The 13,374-nt window shown below is 42.5% G+C and overlaps 1 protein-coding gene across 3 annotated transcripts in view; it reads right to left on the bottom strand.

The window, feature by feature from the left end:
- GABRB3 (gamma-aminobutyric acid type A receptor subunit beta3) overlaps positions 1 to 13,120 on the bottom strand; it is a 216,423-nt gene extending 203,303 nt beyond the window's left edge. For 2 of the 3 annotated variants that reach the window (XM_041751215.1, XM_041751218.1), the window contains exons 1-3: positions 12,294 to 12,435; positions 12,075 to 12,166; positions 11,756 to 11,823 (exon numbers count right to left, since the gene is read on the bottom strand). In XM_041751215.1, the coding sequence (XP_041607149.1) occupies positions 11,756 to 11,823; positions 12,075 to 12,166; positions 12,294 to 12,373 (240 nt within the window). In that variant the 5' untranslated portion in view covers positions 12,374 to 12,435. Of the gene's footprint in view, positions 1 to 11,755; positions 11,824 to 12,074; positions 12,167 to 12,293; positions 12,436 to 13,040 lie in introns of those variants that run through there. The other variant, XM_041751216.1, reaches the window with a different exon arrangement.
- Between the last annotated feature and the right edge of the window lie 254 nt (positions 13,121 to 13,374).

Here is a 13,374-nt window from a genome sequence, read left to right as displayed (position 1 = left end):
CAAACAATATTAAAATTATGTTATGCTACCAAAAGAACACAGAACATTCAAAATGATTCATGAGTCGAACTTATGTATAATTTTTTTAAAAATCTGAATATAGACCACTTGGAATCTAACAGCAACTAAGACATTTTTGGACTGTTTTTCTTAGGTGATAATATAAAGGTGAATATTTTAAAAGGCATTTTAACAGTCAACTACAGTTTTTGCTCATAAATTAATAGTTCTACATTCAGACTGAAAAAGGAAATATCACTGTTTGAGACCTGAAAATTGATGAACATGGATGCAGATTTTAAAATCCCAGCTCTTTTTTTTAAAAAATATTTTATTTATTCATTCAAGAGAGATACAGAGAGAGCAGAAGAGACACAGGCAGAGGGAGAAGTAGGCTCCCTGCGGGGAGCCCGATATGGGACTGGATCCCAGGACTCCGGAATCATGACCTGAGCCAAAGGCAGATGCTCAACCACTGAGCCACCCAGGTGTCCCAAAATCCCAGCTCTTTATGCACAAAATGTCATAATTTCATAGCACATGAACTAGGTAGTCCCCAAAAAATCATTCTGGGTTTCACACTGGCCATGCTTAGAATACAACGGTTGCAAACTGCCAGATGACAACCCCTCAGATAACCAATAAGCCACGTGCAGTATCAAATGAACAAGCAGTGGTTTGTATAAGGCAAATAAAAAGTCCCCTTATGTTTCTAACTGCTCACGGACTCTAAGAATCACTGAAACCAGAACTGGAAGGCAATTTAGAGAATCCTATTAACACACAAAGATCAAATTGAGGGCCATTGAGTTTGAATGACTTGCCAAAGTTCCCACAAACCCTTCCAAGGGATCTAAGTGTTCTGACAAGCAACTCTTTCCACTGCAGAGGGCAATCTTGCAAGTTCAACCCCCTATGGTCTCTAAAGACAAAACAGCCTGGGGCATTGAGGAAATCACCTAGATAATTAAAATTCCAAACCATTTACATAAAAAGTAAAATCTCAAGCTTTGAGAGTAGCTTTTCAATAATAAAATAAAGATAAAATTTTGAAATAATACAGTATAATGCTAAATAAGACATAGCATGGGAGAAAAGAAATATACGCATTTCTTTTATATTTATACTTCTTATAAATATTTATTTCTCTCATATAATATTTTATATTTATAAACATTTCTTATAAATCTATATAATATATATTTATATAAGATATCTATTTCTTATGTTTTTATATTTATTTTTATAGATATATATATAGAGAGAGATACACTATATCTCCAAAATCAGAATCCTTTTTTAAACCAGCTTTCTGCACTTCTAAATGCTAAAAACAAACAAGCAAACAAACAAACCCCCATTTACTATTGTAATCAACTGACATTCTAAATCTCTTTATACTTTCTGGATCTACTTTGATTTACCTGCTGATTACCACCAATCTTTTACAATCCCTGAGCCCACCACAGATTCCCAGTGGGGCCTCCATAGTGGTAGAGGCAATATTGAGCAATACTGCCCCCTTATGACATTACTGTGGTTTATTGAAGAATCCAGAAAATGCATCTGCCCTATAGACTATTATCACTGACTATTCATAAACATATATAAATTCTTCATATAACTATAGACAGTCATAAGGAAAATTTTAGAAATTACTTATGCTAGGGGATGTTAAATATGTTTATCACAAGAATTTTTCATCCAAAAAGAATGTTATTTTATGCATAAATATGGATAACATACAGACCACTATCTAAAAAGCACTGGCCAAGCCCAATAGCACCAAGGAGCCATATTTTACTTTCAGTATTGATCTGCTGCTGTTGGCGCGAGAGTCTTTTGCATCTCCTCTTCAACACATATATCTCGCCTCTGTATCATGTATTTGTACTCTTATAATACAAGAAAACAAGGAAGCCTAAAATACACAGATTTCCTTCAATATGACAAAGTCATTATCTGTAAAACAAAATCTTTGTCTTTTTATCAATTATAACAGATGCTTATTCTTCATTTTTAGAAAATATCACCCATCCCCATAGGTACTGGTAGATTCTTTTTTTTTTTTTTTTTAAAGATTGTATTTATTTATTCATGAGCGACTCACAGAGAGAGAGAGAGAGAGAGAGAGCCAGAGACACAGGCAGAGGGAGAAGCAGGCTCCATGCAGGAAGCCCGACATGGGACTCGATCACGGGTCTTCAGGATCAGGCCCTGGGCTGAAGGCAAAACTAAACTGCTGAGCCACCCGGGCTGTCTGGTACTGGTAGATTCTTGATCAAAATTGTACCTTCCATGCTGTGGTCAGCTTCCCCAAAAGAGGTTTTATTAATGTAGCAATCTTCTCAGTTATCATTTACAAGAAATGGCCATATTGAAAGCCTTTATGGTTCACTGGACTAGTCCCATATTTTCTAAACTGTGTTCTACAAAAAACTTCATGAAGAAGTGTTAATTGGGTCCTCCACTCCCCCCGCCAAAGAAAAAAATGTCCAGTGAAATCTAATGTTTTAAATATTGAATTCTTCACTCCTGCCATGAAGATTTACAAAATCATTAGCATATTATGGGCTTGAAATTCCTGCAGCAAAGAAACCTATTTTAGATCTTTAACATAATTTCCAGTATGATTTGAACAGAAATATTTTGATCATGGGGCCCACATTTATATCCTATAAAGCAGTGTTCTCATAGGAAACCATTATTTTAGACCCTACCACATGAAATGATATTCTCACATGAAATTTTGGTACCCAGGGCCAAAACAAAGGAAAGACTCAGAAATAAAACTCATTCAACAGCACAATTAAATATGCCCTCCTACCAGTGAATTATCTGTAGGATGTTTAACAGCATAAAAGGAATATAGCAGAATATAGTACAATCAATCCTGGTCCTCTTACACTCAATTATTCCCCATCGTTTTTCTGTATGTGTACTGTTTTGGAAAGGCAAAGAACAGAATACACCAATGGTGAGAAATTATGCTTGCAGAACACTTAGCTATTCCCACCTGCAATGATTCTAATACTTCAGAAACATTCTTGGTCTATAGTTCTGGAATTACTGGCCTAGATCATAGGAAAGACACTGTTTTCCATAACTTGTATTTTTTATGCAACAAGTTCACAGGAATCCTCACATATAAAGCTATGGTTCATTTTATGTCCAAAACAAGCACCCAAATAAGAGAATCTCTCTATATAAAACAAATAGAAGGTACAGCTTTACCCCAAGGGTCATATGCTATACAAATCCATTTAACAAATTCACCAAGCATATTCAACATGACAGGCCCGAGGTTCTGTAACCATTCTAGTCTACTGCCTATCAGATATTTGAACTTATCTCTTGGATTGATATTTAGAGTCAGCAGGATTAGAAAAATCAATAATATTACAACAAATTATCCGAATTGTTGTTTCTTTTAAAGAAAATGTGGGGCTGCATAGACACACACATGCACACATACACAGAACATGTAGAATGGGTGACCCAGAAAACTTGTTTCTTCTATTTATTAGTATTACCAACTGGTAAGTCTTATTCAAAAAGCTGAATTTAAAAGGAACAGTGATGTGATGTTAGACTGAGTAACAAGTATTTTATACATATGTATCAAACACAATCAGGATTATCTAGCTTTAAACCAGTAGATTTTGTTATCCTTTAAAATCAATTCAAAATAAAACAAATGTATTTCATATCATGAATCACACAGCATGTGGATTTAGCCAACATTTAACATAAAAGGAATTATTTCATTGTAGAACCAAGATAAAATACGATGATACTGCAATCAACAGAATCCATATCCTCTTTCACATTAACTGAAGAGACATAAATTAGGGCCTTTAAAGAGTTGTGACATTCTTACATCTTAATTTTATTCCCATTCATTTGAAATGTCAGTTCCATGCATGCTAAAGTTTTTGTTCATTGTCTTAATGTTTCTGTGTGATGCTTAAGTTCAATGGAAAAATGAAAACAGGGAAGAGTTAATGCTTACAAATGACTTCAATTACTTGATGTGGTCTCCTGATAAAAAGGAATAAAGGAACTCTACACATCCAGCCAGAGAAATCAGAGACTTGACTCTCTATTGAACTGATGGCACTGAGCAAATTGCCAAAAGGTGAGACCTATCTTAGTCTTAGTGTTCCAAATTTTGCAGCTAAAGAAATTTCTTAATGGCATGCATAAATGGTCCAGAAGTAAACTGGAAAGCTAGCAAACAAATGAAAACCATCGCAGCCTCACTGCACTGCTCAGTGGTCATCCCGAAGGGAAGGCAAAGACTAATGAATCTGTATATAAGAATCAAAACTTGTGTCATATAGAAAAACTCAACCCACATACACTTGACAAGTGGACACAAAACTTTGAGTGTGAGAAGGCAACAATGACTGGTGTTTAGAATATCCACACCAACCCTTATACAGGCATTGCTTCCATACTTTACACTCCTTTCTCCTTTGAAATCAGCATACAAGCTCTCCAATGAAAGGGGTAACAGGTGTAAAATACCAGCTGAGGGTATATGGTGTGCAATCATACAAATTCTGGCCAAATTAAGTCCTTTATGGTAAAATTTCTATCCATCACACTTAGACAGTAAAAGCTTCCTCTTGGTCATGAGCCCAAATTTCATTGGAAAGCTATATTTCCATTTATTTATGTGCATACATATATATATGTATATATGTATATTCATTCATTCATTCTTCATTCATATACTTTCTTTCAACAAATGTCTAATAGGTGCCTAACAAGTGTCAGGCCATGCAAAGACTGTCCTTAGACACAGTTCTGATTCATGGAGTTTATTATCTAATATGGGAAAAGAAATGGAAGAGAAAGATTTTAAGCAAATAAATACACCCTAATCATATGTAACACTGTAATAAGTGTTATAAGCAAAGAACAAGCTTTCATGAAAAAGTAGAATGGGAAGATCTAATTTAGACAACAAAAAGAAAATCACAAAAGAAGATAAAATCACGTGCACTCGTAACAGTATTTTTTGTTGCTCTGTAGTATGAGGTAGAAACACCAAAAGAAGCAGGACCGAGTAAGTGCTGGCTTCACCATGCAGTAAGTTAGTGTCATTCCTATGGCTATTTTCTCTTCTAAAAAATGGAGATGAGGCTAACACCCGTATAATCAACTTTACCAAGTTCATCATCAGGTTTGCAGATCAAATGACAAAATACTTGAAGTAATTCACAAATTACAAAATGGCATAAAACCGCTAGTTATCATTTTTTAAGTTATACCACAACATGTATTACAGAATAATTTAAAGGATTTCAAATGGTTGGTAGACTTCTTACGCAATGACAATATGCATGATGTAATACAGAGCACATATAAGAAAGAAAAGTCCTGGTACCAACGTAAGAAGAGTCACAATAGCAAATAAAAGGTTGAATCAATATCACTTTACTTGCAAAAACTGGAAAAATCTTTATATGTAAGTAAGCGTATTTGCACCATCAATTCAAACCAAATACTTCTATATGCAATACACTGCACAATCCCTGAGTCAGCCATAGGCTCAAGCAAGAGGTAGATCACAACAGCGCAATGTGTGTAAGATCCACCTTTTAAAAAATGCAGCAACATAAGCTTTACAACCTCCCTGGGGGAAAACACAGCATTCTCTTTGCACTCTCCGTATCATTCCTTCCAGTATTAAACACAAACTTCTCTTTGTAAAGCATATTATGTAAGGTATTATTTTCATCCATCTCTTAAGTTCATTATATGTTTTCTTATCAGTGCCCCAGCATTGATGTATGATCATAACTTATGCATGAAATGTACTTATGCAGTGAAAAGTAATGTCCTCAATAAACAGCCATACCTACAAAATGCAGCAACCTAGAACCAAATGCCAACACACTCTGTGGACCTTACCCCTGGAGTGCCTCCCATGGAACCGGTTTTCCAACCCCAACTGGGTCAGAGAAACACTTTTTGCTTTCTGCTGAGTCATCCACCAGCTTACTTTGTAATAAAAGCATTAGCACATTTCCAACCTTTAAAATGCCAATAACAATTAATATGCAAGCTCTAAGTATGGTCCAAAGCTCTAGAAAAAAATTAGTAAAGGACAGCTTTCTACCAGGGGTTTACACAGCTGTTGTCTACCACAATTTTCTCTGTAGAGGAAGTGTGATATCATTTTGGAATCAATTTAGTAAAGGCATGGTATGGGCATCTGGAAAGCCTGCAACTGATTTACTGAGCGTTAAGTGACTTGCTTAAGACTAGATGTTCCTATAGACTTGGAAATAGAATCCCAAACTCCAATCCCATTAGGCTCTTTTTGGCACACTACCTGGATTCCTGGGATTCAGCTCTTACACCTGAGATTCTAGCACGGTGCTGGACACTGGACTCTGGTTCAGCATTCACTACTGGCAAAGAAATCTCTAGACTCTGAGAGGTGGGGAGGAAGGACGGATTAACATAAATTTGACCAAAAATGCCTAAAAACTGAATTCTCCAGACCTCGGGTCCGAACTCACTCTAGCCAAGATGAACTTTTCCTTTTTCCCCATGCTTTCTGAAGAGAGGAAAGAAAAAGTGATGGTGCAAATGTCTGTGTGTGTATGTGTGTGTGCGAGCGCATGGTTCTGTATATATGAGTGCGATTGTATCCATTCTATAGTGATGCAGCTCCACAGCTGCTTCTTGAGATATGCCAAAACTATGTTATGTACAATACTTACTTTATATCTAGACATTTTTTTAAAGTGTATTATATAACAAGAAAATGCAATAAATTAGAAAGGAATATAATAAAACTAAAATAATGGGTGGATATGCATCTCGTAACAGCTAAGGGTACACATTATATATTACCTAAAAGGAACTTAGGACCAAGAAAAAAGGTAATTTTTGATTTACATGGATGACATCAGAAAAAAATAATCCTGTAATTACATTTTCATTAGGATGGAGTTAATTTTAATGGACTAATAAAGTATAAAGTCGTAACAAAGTACAAGACAAATCATAAAAATTACTATTAATATGACTAGAGTTTGAATCCAGTTTTCTTTGCTTAATACTTTAAAGTTAATTAAGTAAAATTTAAGTATGTGTAGTTTCTGTTCTGAATTAATAAATCAAACAATAGCTTATTCTAATCAAATTTTAAAAAAGAATTCGTGAGACCTTTAAAACGTTTTCATTTTTCAATTAAGAGTTACAGAACTACTTCATTTTCAGGGTGTCTGGTGGCTCAGTTAGTTATGTGTCTGCCTCAGCTCATGATCTCAGGCCCAGGATCAAGCCCCATATTGGGCTTCCTTCTGGGGGGAGGTCGCTTCTCTCTCGCCCCCTCTGCCTCTCTCCACTGCTCATTCTCTCTCTCTCTCAAATAAATAAATAAAATCTTTTAAAAAAAAAACTACTTCATTCTCTGAGTAAAAATACTGTTTTGAAAATAAAATTCTCTAATTGTTTTATATCTTTAATATTTCTTTATGTTTCCTATACTCTCAATAATTTTCCTCCATTTATTCATCTCTCCACCTATCTATTCAACACATGCTTATTATACACTAGGACTGGTGCTTAAGCATCAGAATTATAGCAAATGTTTATAAAAATTTTCAGTTGACAGTGTTCTTTCATATATACAATATCACTTAAAAAATATATAGACTAAATCCAAATACTTAACCATGCACAACCCTAAAAATATGTAATTTTAAAATGATAACTAAGAGAAACAAGAGAAGTTATATAAGACAAAATGGTTCTCATTTGATTGCTGTCAAATCAACATGAAAAGAATTGAAAGATTAGGAAAAGTGGAAATGCAAAATATCTCTACTATGAAAGGAGTTATAGGAAAATAATGTTAAATATTAAAATACTTAAATTCATTCTAAGACCATCTCTACAAAATACCAAAAAACATGATGATGTATAGATATATATACAAATATATCTATTTATTTATTTGAGGATAGAGGTGTTCTTTGGAGATACCATCAATAGGCACTTCCAGTGGATAAAGATTTTGCTTTACAACTATTTAAACAGAAAATTACCAATATCAGTTTTATGTGATGTATGTTATTCTTTACTATCACCCCCAAAAGTTCATGAACATGCTCATATCTGTCTCACGTTGAGATACACATACTTTACATATTCTTATCTGAAACACTGGCAAGTTTTTATTTCACTAAATATATGCTTTCAAAAATATACCTACAAAAACCCGAGAAGAAAATTTCAAGAAATGAAACTTCCAATATCATTTATCACTAATTTTCTTGTAAATTTTGCTTCTACTGCAATATCCTCACTCTTCTACCTAATTTACATTTAATTTTTTTAAAAGATTTTATTTATTTATTTATTTATTTATTTGAGAAAGAGAGAGAGCATGTGCACAAGCAGGGGAGCAGCAGAGGGAGAGGATGAAGCAGCTTTCCCTGCTGAGCAGGGGATTCCAACGTTGGCTGGATCCCAGGACCCTGGGATTATGACCTGAAGTGAAGCCTTAAAGCCGACACTTAACCAACTGGGCCACCCATTTACACCCCTCATCTGAAACCACATCTCAAATCATGTCATCACCTGCTTAAAACACTTATGGGGCTCCTTATGTCTTGACAATTAGCAACTATAATTGGCATGGCAGAGAAAAATCTAAGTGAACAGGGGTTTGTATACTACTTTTCCAATTTCATCTTTTGAATCTCATCTCCCCTTTGTAATCTCCTACACTCTTTATCCACCCATACCTTTGCCATCTTCCTCCTTAACCCACAACACCCTCCTCTATCCATGCCAGTTACAAGTCTACTCCCCCTACTAACCCATGAAACCTTCCATGTCAGAAATAATCTATCTCCCTACTCCCTGATCTCACCTCCCCTTCTTCCCTCCCTCTCTTCTATGTGCTCCTTTCTCTTGTCCCTCTAATGGGACTGACTACATCCTACTTTTTGTTACAACCATTTGACATATTTCCTCTAATAGCTACAATACTCTTAAAGCAAGACCATTTCTCATTTAGTTTCATTACCTCACAAAACTTAAGTTTTGTGTGACCTGTAAGGTGATTAAGGAAATTCATAAATAGAATCCATTATTTTTAAGCAACATGATTGAAGGATGGTTCTAATCTTATGCTTGCATTTCCCTGTTCTTTCCTTATAAAATATGACCTCCAACTTGATTCTTAACCACTGCTATAATCAAAGTTTCTTTAATATAGGTCAAGGGGTCCTGGGTGTTGAAGTCTTAAGTGTCGGACTCTTGGTTTCAGGGTTATGGGATCTCAGGGTTGTGGGATCGAGCCCCACATTGGCTTTGTGATCAGCAGCAGAGTCTGCTTGGGATTGTCTCTCCCCTCTCCCTCCAGCCCTCCCCACTGTGTGTGTGCACAAATGCATGCTCTCTCTCTAATAAATAATCTTTAAAAAAATAATAGGTCCATCTCATAACGATAATCATGAGCAAGTATGTCAAAGGAAATCATATTTTTCTAGCACATGATTTTTCTCAATCCACTTGTTGAAGATATTTCAAATGAGAAGCAGTTCCATCTGTCCAATAGCCTCCAATCTCCAATCCTATCAATCCCCAACTTTTGTTTACAATAAACTTGGGTTTAGAGAGCCACAAAAATTACCATTATGAGAATACAAAAAATTCATACACGTATACTATGGCTATGTTATGCATAATTATTGGCTTTAGGATATAAACTACATTAAGGATTATTCAGTATAATGTCTTATATCTTCAGTTTGTCTATTATTGGGTCCAAAGAAAATTGGGATACTTCAGTTCATGGTACATGAATTAGGCAACTACTGGTGAAGGTTTCAAAGGTACCAAGTATCAGCATGATGACAACAGGATAACTAAGCTTAAAAATTAAAGAAAATGCGCCATAGTCTGCAAAAACACATTCTCCTTATTCATTTGGTTGTTTTAATATTGTATAGAGTTCTTAAAGGACCACATCAATATATCTTCTCTTTCATTTGACATCCAACATACTGATTTTTGATATAATAATCCACTAAATATTCAATTACTTTCTGTAAATAATTGTCTCTAGATAATGTGAAGGTCTCAACTGAGAAAATTACAGATTATGTCAACTTGTTCCCTTAAGATCATAAAGCATACATTTTGGACAGGATTATTTTTACAAAATTATGAAAAAGCAAAACATACGTAATGTTAAATTTTAATGTTATGTGTGTAAGTGATATTCCTTCTGTGTTTGTAACCCTTTTATTAATATAATGCTTTGTGCAAAAATGTGTTAAGCGATACACACTGAAAGAAAAGTACATTACTTTAAAATCATATTATCATTTTAAAACTTTAAGAGTGAAAATTTGATGAAACTAATTTTGTATGGTCAAAGATTTCTTCCTACAAAAGGCACAGTAGTATATACTTTTAAATATACCTGGCTAAACGTTGTACTTAAAATAATAGTCTTAATTTATTTGCAAACGTCCCTATTTCTATAGTGTACTGCGATGTTTCAAAATACTGTCCACAAAAATACTTATTTCAAAGAAGTGTGAAGCACTAGTTTTAAACGCAGAGACCCCAAATTCCACTCCACAGCTGGATGGATCAGAATCTCTCCGAGTGAGGAACCTGAGAGTATGCATTTAACTCCAAGTTTGTTCAGGTGACTGTGATGTACACCGGACTTGAGAAACCTACTGGGTCTATCAGAAACCATGCCTCATTATATTCTCAATGTTATGCTGGAAAGAAAAGTCGCCAAACGGTTTCTTTCAAAAAATACTGCTTCCAAATTGTTCATTCTTACAATTTCTAGAGTGCCATTCAGCAGAAAATTAAACCTGTTTCTAAATCCCAGGATATTCCCGCTCAATTAACAAATGAAAGGGGTCATTTTCCTCCTTACTCCCTGTTGTCTGTCCGGAAGCGTCCTGAGCAAAAAAAGAAAAAAAAAAAAAAAAAAAAAAAAAAAAAAAAAAAACCCCTGGCACCGACTTGCCAGCTCGGACGCGGCCCTCCGCCTTTCCACAGGTTACCGTATTGAATCCCAGCAGCATCCGCACAGCTCTCGGTGACGGCGACTCCGGCAGCCTCGGACTCTCCTGGCGGCGCCGCCCGGCCCAGCGCCCGCCTGCCGCCCGGGGCCCCCGAAGTCCGCGCCGCCGGCCGGGCCAGCACCTCTGGCAGCGACAGGCCGAGCGGGCCGCGGGTTCCACCGAGCAGTGCGCCCTCAGGAAAGCCACGAGACCGTGGGAACCGGCCCCAGAGCCCCTGGGCCACACAGACCACGTCCCCGGGTTCTCCAGCTGCCAGCATCCCTTCCAGGAGGTGACAAAGGAACCCGCAGGTGCCTCTCACCTAGAATCGGAGCCTCCCCCACAGTCGCCTCTTTCCCGGCTCCCCAGTGCCTGTTGCTAAGGCGGCGACACGGCGCTCGGGCAGCCCCAGAACCGGGCGACGAGCGCCGGCGGGGCTGCGCGCGCCAGGGCTGCGGGGAGGCCGAGCGCCAGGCGGGCCGGGTCCGTCTCCTGCCGCGGGAGGGGTGCGCCCTCCGCCCCGCACCGCCGCCAGGGCGCCCCCCGCGGACCCCGGGCGGGGGCGGTGCCTGCCCAGCGGGGCTGGCTCGGGGGAGTCGGTCCCGCCGCGGAAGGCCTGCGGCCCGGTCCTGCGGGCCGAAGAGCGGGGCAGGGGCTCGGGGACAGCCCTGCGGAGGGCGGGCACTCACCATGTTGACTTCGGAAACCATGTCTATGCTGGCGATGTCGATGTTCATCCCCACGCAGACCGGGGGACCTGCGGGCAGAGCACGCCACACGCATCAGCCGGGCGCGGGCGCGGGCGCGGGCGCGGGCGGCTCCGGGGACCGGGGACGGGGACGGGGACGGGGACGGGGGACGCGGGACGCCCAGCCGAGCGGCCGCGGCGCGCCGAGGGCCCCCACCCCGCTCCGTCGCGGCCCGGCCGAAGCCCCCGCCCCCTCCCCCCGCCCAGGCCCCAGCGCGCTGGGGCGCGCTTCCCGCAGCGGCCGCGCACAGCCCGCTCACCCCCGAAGTCGGGTCTCAGGCGGATGTCGTAGCCTTTCAGCAGCTTGTCCACCGTCTCCTTCACGAAGGACATGTTCCCGGGGTCGTTCACGCTAGGAGAGGGGCGAGGGGCGCGGAGGGAAGGCTCAGGCGGCGGCTCCCCCGCCGGCGCACCCGCGCACCCGCGCACCCGCGCACCCCGCCGCCCGGCCGCTTCCCGGCCGCCACCCGCGACCCTACCTCTGGGCGCAGCACACCACCGCCACCAGCACTGGGGCCGAGAAAATGCCGAAAAGCCTTCCTCCCGCAAAGCCCCACATCCCTCCGCCGCGCCCCGGCACGGGGGAGGGGGCGCCCCGCCGCCGTCGCGACCAGCAGCCGGGGCTGCTCCTGGTGCTGCCGCCGCCGCCGCCGCCGCCGCCGCCGCCGCCGCCGCCGCGCTGGCCCCGAGCGGAGGAGGGCGGGGGGGAGGGGAGGGGAGGGGAGGGGAGGGGAGGGGAGGGAGGGGAGGAGGGGGAGGAGCGGGCCGGGGAGCCGAGGCGGGGGGAGGAGGCCCGGCGAGCCGGGGGCGGAGCCCGAGCCGAGCCCGAGCCGAGCCCGAGCCGAGCCCGAGCGCCCCGCACCCGCGCCTCCCCCGCGCGCCACCCGCCCGGCGGCCCCGGCCCTCGGCGCCCTCCTGCCCCCGGGGACGCGGCGCGGGGCCTGGAGCCGGGCCGGGACGCCGAGCAGGAGCCGCGGCCGCGCGGCGCGGAGCGGGGCCGGCCTCCCCGCGCCCTGGCGGAGGAGGGCACCGACGGCGACTGGGACCGAGGCGGTGAGAGAAGCGCGGCCCGCGGCCCCCACCCCTTCCTGGGCCCGACCCCCTCGACGGCCCCCGCCCGGCCGCGGCCACGGCCGAGAGCCAGGGGAGCCCGCGGCGCCCGCGACCCCGGGACCGCGCGCCGCCGCGCCGGGAAGGAGGCTGCGGGCCGGGGAGAGCCCCCTCACCTGCGGGGCGCCGAGCCCCGAGGCCCCAGGGTGCAGGACAGCCAGAGGGGCAGCAGCAGCGCCGGGAGCCCGCGGCACATGGCGTCGCTCCTCCGACCCCGCCTGGGTGGGCCCCGCTCTCCCGCAGCCGGAGCGTTCACGGGGCGCTGCGGGGATCCCCACGCCGCCCCCGCCCCGCCCCGCCCCGCCCCGCCCCCACCCACGGGCTTTCCCGCCCGACCGGCTCCCAGCCCCTCGCGCGGCGGCCCCGTTCATTATTCATGCGCTGTAAGGCCATTTTAAGAGCTCGGCTCATTAGACTGTTTCTCTCCCCCTTCCCCGCGAAGCACTGGGC

The sequence above is a fragment of the Vulpes lagopus genome, chromosome 4 (assembly GCF_018345385.1).
Source record: "Vulpes lagopus strain Blue_001 chromosome 4, ASM1834538v1, whole genome shotgun sequence".
NCBI classification, from domain to species: domain Eukaryota; kingdom Metazoa; phylum Chordata; class Mammalia; order Carnivora; family Canidae; genus Vulpes; species Vulpes lagopus.
This window is presented reverse-complemented; position numbering and strand designations above follow the sequence as displayed.